This window comes from Ptiloglossa arizonensis, chromosome 12, assembly GCF_051014685.1.
Source record: "Ptiloglossa arizonensis isolate GNS036 chromosome 12, iyPtiAriz1_principal, whole genome shotgun sequence".
NCBI classification, from domain to species: Eukaryota; Metazoa; Arthropoda; class Insecta; order Hymenoptera; family Colletidae; genus Ptiloglossa; species Ptiloglossa arizonensis.
Window position 1 is genome coordinate 13,598,862 of NC_135059.1, and position 13,699 is coordinate 13,612,560.

Sequence of the window (13,699 nt, forward strand, 5' to 3'; positions counted from 1 at the left end):
AACTCGCGAACGCCTCGCGGCCTCGGCCACCGCTCCCGATCGACGCTCGATCGCGAACCCCGCTAATCGACTCGCTATCGCCTTCGACGAACGATTCGCCCTTCGACGACCATTTCTCGCGAAACGCGATCGGTCCTTTCCACGGTCACCGGACAACCGAACGAAATCTTTCGTTCGAAACGGAGCGGGCTACGAGGAGGGAAATATTTAACCGAGTTTCGACAATCGTACCTATCGTTCTCGCAAGATTCGAAAGGCTCGGCCTGCAAGTAAAGTAACGATAACGATAATATTTCTACGCTTCGTTCGTTGCGCGATTTTTCCAACGATTGGTAAACTTTGATCTCTCCCTCGCGAACGAAAGAAATTTCTCGATGTTCGAGCGACGTTGGATGTTCGTCTCGTCGAAGCAACGCGCGTTGGCCGACAGGGTCGCGAAACGCGGTGAACAATTTACCCCGTGATATTTACCGTGCAAAACCGTCGATCGAGTTTCGTCGTTGTTTTTTCTTTTTTTTTTCCCAATACCGAGGAACACGGGCCGGCTCTGTACGGGCGTCGAGCTCCGCGAGAATTTCCGCGAAAAAACGTTCGTTCGCGTTACGCGGAGGGATCCGTTAATTCTATTGACCGTTCGGTGACACGATGCACCGCTCCCGAGTTATGCGAGCGAGAACACGCGTAAAGCGGGGACGTTCGAGTCGAGCTGAAAATACCGAGAGCGATCGTTCCGACGGCAGTCAGCGGCAGTGACCTGATTTTAATTTCACGCGTGCTCGATAGCAGTCGGCGCGCTTAGACGGCTCCGGCGTGCAGTTTACGCTTACCTCGGCTCGTCGCTTTTCGTCGAATCGTTCACTGGAATCCGTAGGCTCCTCGTTTTCTCGGCTCGAAGAATTTTCACCGCTCGAAAGGCTAAAAAACCCCTCGAGAACGGTCACCGTGTTAGAAAACGGAGGAACCCGTTCGTTTTCGCGCATCCGGGCGAGGTAGCGGTCCCCCTCTCGAACGGACCTCGGGTCTCGCAGCGTTTCAACGAAACGAGACAACAAGAAAGAATCGTCGATCCGGGCTAATTCGTCCATCGAGCAAATCTGCGCAAGGACGACCTTTCGAAAGCTACAAAAATGGAAACGTTCAAAGGTTCGCTCTTTGGGCGAACCTTTTCGTCCGGAAGGTGCTGAAATTTCGAGTCGAGTACCGCTCCGCAGGACGTGTAACTTTCTCTCGTTTTTTCAACAGCGTACCGCGACCCACAAAAGGAACAAACTCTTTTGCGTTCCGCGATACGGTCTTTTTTAAAACGTCGAGCCAGTTACCGTGGAAACCGACGCTGAAAGCCTAGGAACGAAGGGAAACGTTGGTAATTTTCGTTTCTCGACGAGAAAGATGTCCGTGTAGAAAATAATACGTCGCGTTAAGGGTCGCTCCGGCCGTAAACAAAGAAGCGCACTCGGGACGACCTCGTCTCGTGCATCCGGGTAACACGGTACTCGATGGATTCGAAGTTGCAAGAAAGTAACGAGCAAGCGACATTTTCGAGACAGCTCGGACAACGCGGCCGCAATTTCGGAGCTCGACTAATTCGCCTCCCGGCGAAAGTTACGTTTACCGTTTACCACCGTGCTGGACGCGCGATACGTCCATCTCCGTAAAACCTCGCGGACGAACCGAGAGAATCCCGCTCGGAGAACGGTCGTTGCCGTTTACGAGACCGAGTCTTCCTTTCGCGAGGAACGACGTTAACGAAAATAGCGACGAACGAGGCCTACGGCGCGGTGAATAAAAAATCGAGGCGGTTCGAACCAACGAAAATAATGAAAAGAACGCACAGGGGGAAGTTGGCCGAGCGAACGAGAAATTAAGGATGGAAATTTTTAAGCGAACGAGACTCCGAGGAAACGAGGAACGCCTCGGTGTTGTCGGTTTTTCGTGACATCCGTCGTACGGTGCGTACGGAACGCGGACACGGAACGCGGTTCGGGGTCAAGGAAAATGTGGTCCACCGGCCGAAACGAGAATTGGCCGCTCGACGTCGCTTTTTTCGCAGCGTCGGCGTTTCTCCCTCGCGTTCCCCGGTTTACGAGCGCACCTGGACGAACAACGGGAACGATGCCGCGGGCCACCGAAGAAAAAGAGGGAGGCTTCGAGGGATACGACGAAACGAGAGGTGTCTCTCGTTTCAACGTCGAGCCAGCCTTTTTTAAGGAAATTGAATTACCGCTGACCAAGAGGGAACCGAGCCAGGAAGCGCTAAACGCGCCGCGGAAAAGGTGTCTTCCGAGCACGAGCGTTCATTCTTCCCTCTTCTTTCCGCGTTCGTGGTTCGACGTTTACGGCTCGGTTCGCTCGGCTTTCAGCCGCCGATCTCGCGCGATAAACGGTACGGACGACCACCCGGCGCAGCTCGGTTACGCGCAAAAATTTCTCTAACTTTTATCGCTGGTTTTCGACGCGCAATTCGCTTCGAGAGCCATCGTCGCGCTCGAGAATACCTCGTACGCCGATCGAACGTGGCTCGAACTGCACCCGGATTATCCGAGCGAGGAACTCTCGCGCACTATTACTTCGAAACGAAAAGTTTTCCGTCCTCTCGTCGTTCGATTCCTACGTTCGAACGATCGAACAGGGACGAAATTTGAACGCGCACCTCGTCCGATGCCATTTTTAAGATACGCGTTGCACAGACCGGGGAATGCTGTTCGAAAAATCTTAAAGTTCGTATCGTGCAAGATCGGAAGACAGATGCCGTATCGTTCTCGCGAGTACGACTCCGTCTCTCGAACACGTTCAGGCTCGACAAACGAGCCGTTTTTAGCATTCGTTACAACGGAACATTAGTGGGTTTTCAAAGTTGCATCGTAAGAGCGGGTAGGACGACGAACGAGTTCGCCAAACGGCTCGACTTTTTTAGGGGCGCTCTCGACCATTTTATAAAGTCTCGTACCGTGCAAATTCATTCGGGCTAGTTTATCCAACGAATCGACGCATCCAAAGTCAACGTTCGGATAAATATTTTTTTACAGACCCGTTCAAATTTCAAGTCGATCGGCCGTATAAATCGGATATTGTGCACACCGGGTCGGAAAATGTCAATTAGAGAAAACCAGATTTCAAACTTTTAGAACGAAAAATAGTCCGTTATCGGATTTCGTTTTAACCTACGATTAATCAGCGATGTCAGATGCAGACTGCAGTGCCAGTCCCGTTTAAACGTATCGATTTTCGGTCTATTCTTTCGCACTCGGAGAGCTTTCTCTTCACGCGGTTACTTTGTTACGTCTTTCGGGACGAATCGCTTCCAAGTTCCATAGAATCGTTAATTTCGTAAGGTTTTCGGGATACGTTTCGAAGAGCACTTCGAAAGAACGCGAGAAACGAAAAATCGAATTTGAAATTCGAAATTAGTGGATCGTATCCCTTTCGGTAACAAGACCGAAACGCGGCCAGCACGGTCGCGTCTTTATCGGCACCGTAATTTTACCACGTGTTCGCTCGCCCAGCCTCTCGTCGCAATCGAGCGAACGATAAACTTTTTATCTCGAGATTTCGAGCTTAGGATTTATCGAAGGACGTGCTCCGCGTTCGTTGCGCTTTTAACTCTTCCGAAACGCGATAGCGTCCCAAGCCAGACATCCGTACCAATTAGGAACGATTACGAACCGAAATTACCGGAAATCGTCGAACGTTCTCGCGAACAAGAACGGAATTCCTCGAAGGAACTCCCTTTGAGGGGACGGTCCAGTAATTTGGTAGAAAATCGAGGATAAAATTTTCCTAGAATTTCCAACGACGGGAAAAGAAATTATACGCATCGGTGGCGTGCACGATTTCGGATAACTCGCAAATCCGAGCGACAAAAATTAAGAAGCCTGTACGGCTAGATCGATTTATCTACCGAGTGCCCTACCGCAACCCGATTTCGAATCGGAGGATTTCGATCTCGCGAGCTCTCGAGGGATCTCTCCGGTGGTACGCTCTCGAAAACGTTCCACGTCGTGGTTATTTCCTCGAAAATCGTGACCGAAAAAACTGAAAGAATTTTTCGATTCGTTCCATCCCGCGATGCGATCGTTCCGCTCGGTTAAAAACGCGGAAGCGAAGTACGGGGCTCGATTCGTAGAGAGCCGCGACCGTACCGCAAAAGTTTAAGCCGGAGCGAGCCACTTTGTCCGCCCCCTTTGCCACCGTTTGCCCGGCCAGCGAAAACCCGTAGGGCATAAGGGCGCCCGGTGTACCGGGGTCGTATCGAGCGGTTGTCCGCGATTTCTGTGATCTTAGCTGGTCGCGGCGGGCCGAGCGAGTGATTCGTCGCGGCGAGGTCCCTTTGTCGGTGCGAGCTCCGTGCCAATATTTGCCTCGGTACTTGGCGTTCGTTCGCTAAACGATCGGGATTTGCTCGGCTTAAACCCCCGCGCGGCCCGGGCCGCGCAAGGGACGAATAAACCGCATATCGCGTTCCGAAATACGCTCGTGACTCGATCGTCTTCGCTCGAAGCGGCGCGCCTCCACCCGAGAGGGCAGAAAACTGAGGCCTGCGACCGCGGATACGTAACGGGTGGTATTCGAGAGGAACGGAACCGCGGTACGTTTCTGCGGAAAGTGCACTGCGAGGTGGGACGAACGACGAGAGACGAGAGACGAGAGACGAGAGACGAGAGACGAGCGAGGAGCGACGATGCACACCGATCGCGGACAATGAGCGCCAGATGGCGAGGTGCACCGCACCCACTCTGGTTCCTCGACACGGCGCACCCGTCCCAGTCCTCGAGTTACGCGTTGCCCAGCCTGCACGCCTATTATCTATGCGTGATATTTCTTTTTCACATTTTTCTTCTCCGCTCTTTTTTGTCCGTTGAAACGCGAAACTCCGCGGGCCGGGTTCGGAGCACGGGATCGCGTGCGCGATAGACGAGACTCGCTCGCGTTCCACGCCGATCGATCCGTGCTAAATAGACGCCAGCCACGGTAAATTGCATAAGCCTCGTCGTCGCGCGCTAATTCGTCCGGCCTTTGTCCGCGGATTTCGTCCGTCGCGGTGCAACGCATAATTGTCCGTTAACCGTACAGCCCGATAATCCCTCGAGCCGTTTTAATACCGGCGGACGCTCATTAAACGCGGGTCTGAGCGTAAATTCCGTTCCAGCCTGGTTTTCCGCGTGTTCCCTGCACCGTCCGTTCGGCCCTTGCGGGACGAACCGCGGCCGAGGGCAACAGAGACCGTTTCGATTCGCGACGACAACCGCGAATGGATTCGCGCGAGAGGGATTCGCTGTCTCGGCGAGGCTCGATCGTTTTCTCTTCGAAGATCGTCAACGAACGCGCGTCCAAAGATTCGAAAATTTGCTCCGTAACCGTTGCGCTAGTATTTTCCAACGCACGGTCCCATCGATTCGCGAATGCGATTTCCAGCGGGCGAAGCCACGCGGCTGTTAAACGCATTTACCAGAGGAGGCGCGGGGGTCGCGAGGAGAGTCGAGGATTTCCTTCCGGGAAAGGAGTTACGGGATTCTCGAGTCCACTTTAAGGGATCCGTTCCGGCAAATTCATGCTCGCATTAACGCGGCCGACTCCCACGAACACGCGATAGATCGAGGCGATTCAGAACCCGGGACAATGAATCTACCCAAGCGTGCCCGGAGAATACCTCGGTTGATGCACGGAGGCCGTTAGGTTCCCGTTTGATAGTTTAATCGCAACCTGGCCCGCCGCCTTCTTCTCCGTTCGACCCGCTTTAACCTTTAAAACGCTTTCGCGCAATTTCGAGGGTCGCCCAACCAAGACTCCGGAGTAACGATAGTTTCGACGTTATTTCGCTTTCGAAGGGTTCGCTACCGGTTTAAGGGCCGAGGATACCTCGAGGCGAATCGTGCGCTCGGAAATATCGCGAGAGCTTCGAAGGACGGACAGCGACTCGACATCGGTTCGCCGAAGAATTCCTTCCCGAGGGATCTTTCGGTAAGAGGACTGCGAGGAACTGCATACCACTTACTCCGGAGCTTTCGAAAGTTCTCGAACAAGCGTCTTCCGCATCCTTAAATGCCGCCGAAGCGGCTAAAACTCTCCTAATATTGCTTCTTCCGCGTTTAACTGGAGCATTTGATACGGTCCTCGGCGAAGGATTATTATTATTACACGACCAAAGTATACGTAAATACGGTTCACCTAACGAGAATTACGGAAAACTATTTCTCGGACGTCGAAGTGCACAGGACCGAGACACTCCGCGAAAGCAAAGAGAGAAATTAAAGTCGGTCTTCCTCGAGACTCGGTTCTAGGTTCGTTGCTCTTCGCGGTAGAGGGTACTCGGTGACTGCTGGAACAGAGGGGAACGTGATCCTTCTACGAGAGGAAATTAATCGGAAACTGGTAATAATATTTTTTTCCTACAAAGTTTGCCTTTCGAGAAAAGGATATTGAACCGTTACCGAGAAGAAGTTGATTTTTCAACGCCATATTTTTGCACCATTTGCGTACAGATTCAGTAGACGTTTCGTACGTTTGCGTACGACACTGTAACAGGAAATATACTCTTCGCGCAATAGAACGTTGGCAGAACGATTCTACCGAATACTTGTAGAAACGGTGGATATTCCGCTAGATTTCATCGCACAATGAAAGTAGAACTTAAGCCTCCGGGAAATGCGAGCAATTATCCCCCGTAGAGAGCTAATTACTTATTCATCGTCTTTCAGGATCGAGAGTACCCAATTCCCTGGTAACGAGCAACGAAGTACTTGGGATTAGTTATAGATAAAATGTAGAACGGAGCGAGGAAAAGGTGCTCTGCACTCGGAACTGTTTCCGTTACGGTCAACGGGAAGTTCCTTATCAAGATTATCCAACGCTATTAATTTCCATTATTGAGATCCGTATCTGCGCGCTAACATCGGATACGAGTCGTCGCGTCATCCGAGTCCTTTTTAAACGCACCTCGAACCTCGCCGAAATACATAGAAAATCGAACTTATCGAAGACGTCGCATACGTAAGCGCGCCGTTAACCCGCTCGTTGAACGCGGGTTAAGGGATCCTCGATCCTCGAGAATTGCGAAAGTATAATATAACGCGAAAGATACGACGAGAGAAAAAGGGTCCGAGAGTTTCGCGAAGCGATCGTTTTCTATCGAAAAAATACCTCGAGAAGCCGTCGTACCGTTTCGGCAGGTTCACTGTAGACAGCTCGCGAACGCAACCGGCCGAAACACGGACGGTAAGGAGATTTTCGAACTGGTTTTTCTCGAGACTCGTTCTCGCGCACTTTCGATTGGTTTCCTCGCGAAGAGTCACTTTTCCCCGATCGGTAGCTCCGTTAACGGACCACCCTGTACAACGGTTCCTCGAAGCGTACCGGGACTCGTATGCGCGCGCATCGAGTCGTTGGTCCGTACACCGTACCTCGATCCCCTTTTATCCGATCGACTTTGCTTCGGGCTTTTCGTCCTTACGTCCTTTCGTCCTTTCGTCCTTTCGTCCGTTCGGACGTTATTCGAAACTCGGTTCACTCGGTAACGCGAAGGGATTCGTCGTTCGACGGGTTGTCCGCGTCGATCGGGCGTTAAACGCGAATCGCCGCGAACAAAGGGAAATCCCTACCGTAGGAAAGCAGTGGGGATTATTTTCTAGCCGTCGCGTCGAGGCGCGCGTAAAAAATTCAGCCGGCAACACCGGGGGGATACGTATCCGCGTATTTTATTCGCCGTTTTCCCGAACGCGAGAACAGGGAACGGGGAACCGGGCGGAAACGACGCGATTATCGAGATTTCGGAACGTGCCGCGATAAAAGATTAGATCTCTCGGACGTGCACGGCGACGGGGCGACGGGGCGACGGGGCGACGGGGCGACGGGGCGACGGGGCAACGGGGCGAGGAGAGCCCGGTGGAGAGGTTCGGCGCGGTAGGTGTTCGAGGCTGCACTTTAATCTCGCAAATGATGCGAGGACACGGTTGGCTACCCTCCGCAGCTGGGAGGATTCTGGGATAAAGAACGCCGACGGTCGAGGATCACGGTGCCTTTCGACTTGTTTATCGCAACGCCGCTCTAGGCGAAACAATTTTGCGCGCGTGTGTGCGCGCACGCCTTGAAGGAAATTGAAGCGTCGAAACGCCGCTCGAGCGGATTGAATTCCAGAGAAGAGGAAGCGGAGGAAGAATAGCCGCTACCCAACCGGGAAATCCGAAATCGTTCGACTCGCGACTCGAATCGTTTCCGACCAAGGAAACAACGGAGCCCCGAGTTTTCACGGTCCGGGACGGCTTCGAGGACGAGTCGAGCCAGTAGCCGAGACTTCCATGGAAACCACTCGATCGCGAGGAACGGGAGACGAGTCTCCAACGAGGGTCGATGCGCGCGGACGCGGCGGATACGTGCGCGACATACACGAGAGAGCTCCGCGCGACACACGTGCCAGTTATGTTAACAATGCGCGCATACGTACGTCCGCGATTCAAATTTTCCACGTGCTTCGAGAGCGTATCGTCGCCGCCGCTGCCGCCGCCACCGCCGCCGGGCGTAAGCGGTTTACGATCACGGCGTGTCATAGCGCAGCCACCTGTCTAAATGCAATTGCGGATCACCGACGCGGCCCGTGGAATAATTTTACGATCGGTCGGGACGCGGAGGAAACACGGGGGAGACACGGGGGAGACACGGGGTACACGGAGTTCGCGTGCCCGGAAAATTCAAGAATCCGTTTCGCGGGCGCGCGTTCGTGCCTCGAAAGGGGAACCTACGCCCCGAGACGAATAGAAAACTACTCGGAGGACTGCTCGAGCGTGCCCAAAGTTTTTTACTTTATCCCCCGAGTGGGTACATGCGTTTATGAATCAGCTCGCATCGATCGCGACCGAGCGAAGACGAAACGACGCGCTCCGAGTTTAAAAGGACTCGCGGAAGAAGAGGGAAACGACCTCTCGGAGATACAGGTTCGCTTATCCGTCGTTTGGACACCCGAGCGCGAGTTGGAGCGTTCGGTTCAAATTTTCTCGCACGCGTCGGCCCGCGAGGGAAACGGAAACGAACAATGTTGCGACCAAAGAACAAACTACCGTGGATGCAAATGTCCAACGCTTGCGCGAAATCCTACCTGTGAGCAACCCTCGAATCCATGGCAAAAACCGAGCCATTTCCGCCTCCTCGTATAAAATACTCAAAGGATCGATCTCGAATTCACGGGCCGCGAATCTCCGCCGTTTCGAGCTACGTTTTCAAAGTCCTCGAAGGGCAACCGCGAAAATCGCGAAATATTTTATACAAATTGCGCGCGACGACTTATTTTCGTATCTTCCGCGATAAAATCGATTTCGACCCGTACACCGGCTAGATTTAACTTCCACGATTTGTCGTCGAGCTGACCCGTTTTGAGCGGAGGGTGCGTTGAACCGAGAAGAAATCGTCGAAACACCTTGGCTTCGAAAACCGCCTCTATTCGTTCGAACGAAACTATTGCGAGATATTCCGTATCGTTGAAATTCATTTTTCGAGACGTTCGCGATACCGGTAATTATACCGATCAGAAAACCAAGAAGAAACGAATCGTTGAATCGCTCACTGAGAGTGGTTCGTTCACGAGGCGCTTCGACGTACCGATGTATCGTTAACGTGGCAACTTCGTTTGCGTTTCCTTCTCGATGGGAGGTTATCGAGGTTAAAGTAGGTTAATATCGAGTTTTGCTTCCTTCGAAGTCGAGAATAGACGGATCGCGAGCGTCAGGATGCTAGAATCAATTTTAACGAACGATGCGGTCGAAGAGGTCAATAAGCCCGTGATATCTTGTCGATATCCTGAACCGAACGATGAAACGTAGATTGGGAGGCTAACGGAAAGGCGAGAGTTTCGACTCCGGTTTTTACACTCCGTTCTGTCGCTTTTCAACAGAAGCGAAAAATTGAACGTTTGCGGAGAACACGGTCATCGATCCGACCAAACTTGGTCACACTTCTACCGGAGAGAGCGCGTTATCCGTTTTCCTTTAAAAGTACTCTGCGCGGATATTAGCGACCGCGACCCGTACGAACGAATAAATGAATAACATCTCCGATCGACCGTATACGTCTCCGGGGCCGATACGTGGGAAAACTAGGTACGCGTCGCGATTTACGGGACGGCTCGATCGATGGACTCGAAAAATTTCATCGCGGGGATAACGGAATACTCGTTTCCCTCGATAAGAAACGTTCTCTGGACACTTTGTTCGCGACAGGAGCACGGTATCCGGTAAATTCGAACGCGTAATAAATTGCCCGTCGATCGGCCGACCGAGGCGGCCCTTTCGACCCCTAAAATTATAATACGACGCGGGCGAGGTTTTCGCGATAAATCATAGAGCTTCGACGGACCCTCGTAAACATTTCCACTTTGATCGATGCCCGTGAAATTTTCTTTTCGCGAACGACCGGCTCCTCGCGGCTCGATAAATCGCGAAATACGCGAATAATATTGGAAAAAGATACTCGGAGCGATGAACACGTCGGCGCGGCGATGAGTTACGCATCGATGACGTTGCACCAAAAAACCGCGCACTTTGTCACCGAAACACAGTTTCTCCGTAGCGGTGAAATAGTTCCGGGAGGATACCTCGCCAAAATCGACGATAGGATCCCCGCGATACGACGAATCGAATTTCCTTCTGGTGGCTGGTCACGAAGGGTACGAGTTCCTTGCCGTTTTCGGGGGGTACGTCAACGGTGCGTGGCCAATCCCGGAGATGTTAATTCAACGAACACGAAATCGGAGTCGCGTCGACGTCGCGTTTTCGATCGCCACTTTCGAGCGGGCTTTCGATCGAAAGCCGTGTTTTCTTTTCGACCGAGCGGACGACGTCGCCTCTGTTTTCGTCCACTCGTTGCGCATCGTTCCAACCGGAGCGCAATTTTCCGTGCGAAAATTGCCTCGAAATTCCCAGCTCGTCGAGACGCTCGTCCCCGCTAAACAATCCCGGAGCAAATTTTCCGAATCGGCGACGTCGAGCGTGTTCCGACTGATTTTCTGATTTTCCAAATTCCGTTCCGGCGACGAGGGAAGGGGGATCGGTTCGATTCCAGTTTCCGAATCTCCGTTACGGCCGCTCCAGGTGTCGATGAAAAGAGATCTATTCCCCGTGAATAATTTCCCGTGACACCCGCCTCGCGTTTTCCGACGGCGGCGGTGGTGGTGGCGGCGGCGGGATCGAGCCTCGGGTTTCGCGGCATCTCGACGATGCGATCTCGCCCGAATTCGAAATACGCGCTCCCGTATGAAAATGTTAGCCGAGTAGCCGAATTCGGGTAGCACTTTCACCGATCGATTTTCCTCGAGGATTTTCCGCCGCGTAGCTCGGCCACGACGCTCCAACTATTTTCCAGCAATAGTAAGCGCGAGGCTTGTCTATGTCGGCCGCTAGTTGCCCGCGTAGTACTCGAGGGTGGGGGGTTGGCGCGCGCCTTCTTAAAGCTTTGCGGTTTTTTCAAAAGCGGCGCGCCGCCCCCACTCCGAGGACTCTGTACCCCCACCAGGGTGCGTCGCGACTCGTTCATCGCCCGGTTCGCGTACTCCGCGTCTCTCTCCGATCGGGGCTCTCGGTACGCGACGCGGTTCTCGCGTCTCTCTTCGTCTCCTCTTATCTCCCTCTACGGTTGGCTCTTTCTCCGTTCCACCGCCACTCTCCGCTCTGACGTTTCACGTCCTCCCTTCGCGCCTCCCCTCGACCGTTGCACGCCTCTAGCATGCCTCTTTTTCCGACGCGATCGCCTGCATCGCTCGCATCGCCTGCATCGCCTGCATCGCCTGCATCGGCTGCATCGGTTGCGTCGGTTGCATCGGCTGCACCGGCTCGGTACGGGCACGCGGCGAATCTCGACCTTTACCGACCGTTCGATCTTTTCCTCTATCCAATCGAATTTCCATGACCCGTATTCCGGGGCCCCCGTCAAGAACGACCGGGTATTTTCGGGGAAATTTACGATACGCGCGGCCCCGCGTTATTGCCGCATGGATTTCGCGTGGAATCGCAAGGCTGAGTTCTTTACGAGCATGAATAATTTATGTCCTAGCGCGCGAGCCGAAGTTGTCGCAAGAGTTAGCGATCGGTTTCTGGGGCTTCGTTGCAGCGTGTTCGGCCGATTACACAAGCCACCGTATAGAGCGAAATCTGCATACACGGTGAACTTGGTCCTTCTAAAGTTTCGAGGAGACGAGACGAAACGACGGATCGCTCGGGGTTCCCGAGGCGTAAAACGCTCGCGATCGACGAAGACGGAGATCTTCTCTTTCCTTTTTTTTTTCCTTGATACCTTTTCTCGAGAAAATTCCCCGTTAACGAACACGATTTTCGTATCCCTCGGCCGAGTCGAACGAAAGATGCCGTTTCAGCGGGTGAAATCTCGAGGGTTCGAGCGACTTGGAGGTAAACAGAGGTAATTACTTCCGCCAACGAGTACGTCTTCTCGGGAGCGAAACGTCTCGCGAAATAGCGACGGTTCTCTCTTATCCGCGAGAGCAGTAGCTGGGCGAAAATTACGAGCGACGATCGATCGGAGCCGACGCCATCGAGCTAGATTTCGCGTCGAGCGAGACGAGAGGGGACGACGCTCTTAGAAAATACGCGTCGCGTAACCGTTCACCGATCGATAATAGCCTCCGCTTGGGAATAACGCTCGCGAGTGTTTCGCGATCGTCGGTTCTTGGACGCGTGGCAAAGACGGGGTCGGGCAGCCGGCGGAGAACGTCTCTCGGTATTTTCCTCGGTAACGGGAGGTTCGACTATGGAAACTCGCGGTCGAGTTTCTCGCGTTTCGGGACGGTCGGTCGGCATCGATACGGAGAACCGCGGGCCCGAAGAACGCGGCCATTCGGCGGTGGCGGCGGCGGTGGCGGCGGCGGTGGTGGCGGCGGTGGTGGCGGCGGTGGCGGTGGCCCCCGTGAGAGATAAAATCCTGCCGCGGCGAAACGAGCGGTCGGGAGAGATGCACTCGGCTGCAAGCGGGGAGAACTAGCTGGACGCGGCGCTAATGCGCCTGCTAACCTTACTTTCGCATTGCTAGACTCAATTCATGCCAAGGCTGACTGGGTGCGTTGCCCTCCATTGCCCCTATACTGCCGTCATTGGCGGCCCCCCTCTTGCCCCTCGCGAGCCCTGGCAGTCACCGTCGCCCGCTGCCACGCCGCCCACCGACAGTTTCTTCCATCCCCCCTCGCCCTTCCCTACCATCCGCCTCCGTGCTGCCTCCTCTCGCGCGCGGCCCCCACCGCACACCCCCTCGCTCCTGCCCGCTTAGCCCCTGCTAGGCGACTCCGTCTTCGGCTCCGACTTCGACTCTGCCTCCAGCTTCGGCTTCGAATCCGCGACGCGATAGGAAACTCGCTATTTCAACCTTCCTCGAAACATTTCACGGGCTCCTCGTTCGCGTTCTTCTCCTCCTTCGCGCGATTATCCAGAATTCGGTCCGAAGGAATTTTCCTTTTTGCGATCTCGATCGTCGAGACGGGTCTCTTTCTTTTCTCTCTCTCTCTCTCTCTCTCTCTCTCTCTCTCTCTCTCTCTCTCTCTCTCTCGACGATTCGAGCAGCGCCCGTTTCGCAAAACTGGCGTTAGTCTCGACGCGGACGCGCCATTTTTCGAAAACAACGAAGACGGATATACCGTTGCAACGAAAAGAAATCGAAGAGAGCAACGAAAACATCTATACGATCGCAACGGAAAATATTGCACGTTTCCGTCAAC

The 13,699-nt window shown here is 53.7% G+C and overlaps 2 protein-coding genes across 4 annotated transcripts in view; one reads left to right on the top strand and one right to left on the bottom strand.

Annotated features, from left to right (window-relative positions):
* The window catches only part of LOC143153104 (uncharacterized), a 107,188-nt gene that overhangs the window by 35,103 nt on the left and 58,386 nt on the right, over positions 1-13,699 (top strand). The gene's annotated exons all lie outside the window — the stretch shown is intronic.
* The window catches only part of LOC143153105 (uncharacterized), a 29,831-nt gene that overhangs the window by 12,072 nt on the left and 4,060 nt on the right, over positions 1-13,699 (bottom strand). Inside the window, exons 1-2 of one of the 3 annotated variants that reach the window (XM_076323949.1) lie at positions 7,138-7,435; positions 828-1,119 (exon numbers count right to left, since the gene is read on the bottom strand). The exons of 1 other annotated variant lie outside the window; for it this stretch is intronic. In XM_076323949.1, coding sequence (XP_076180064.1) covers positions 828-1,085 — 258 coding nt within the window. In that variant the 5' untranslated portion in view covers positions 1,086-1,119; positions 7,138-7,435. Of the gene's footprint in view, positions 1-827; positions 1,120-7,137; positions 7,436-13,699 lie in introns of those variants that run through there. One more of the 3 variants, XM_076323948.1, reaches the window with a different exon arrangement.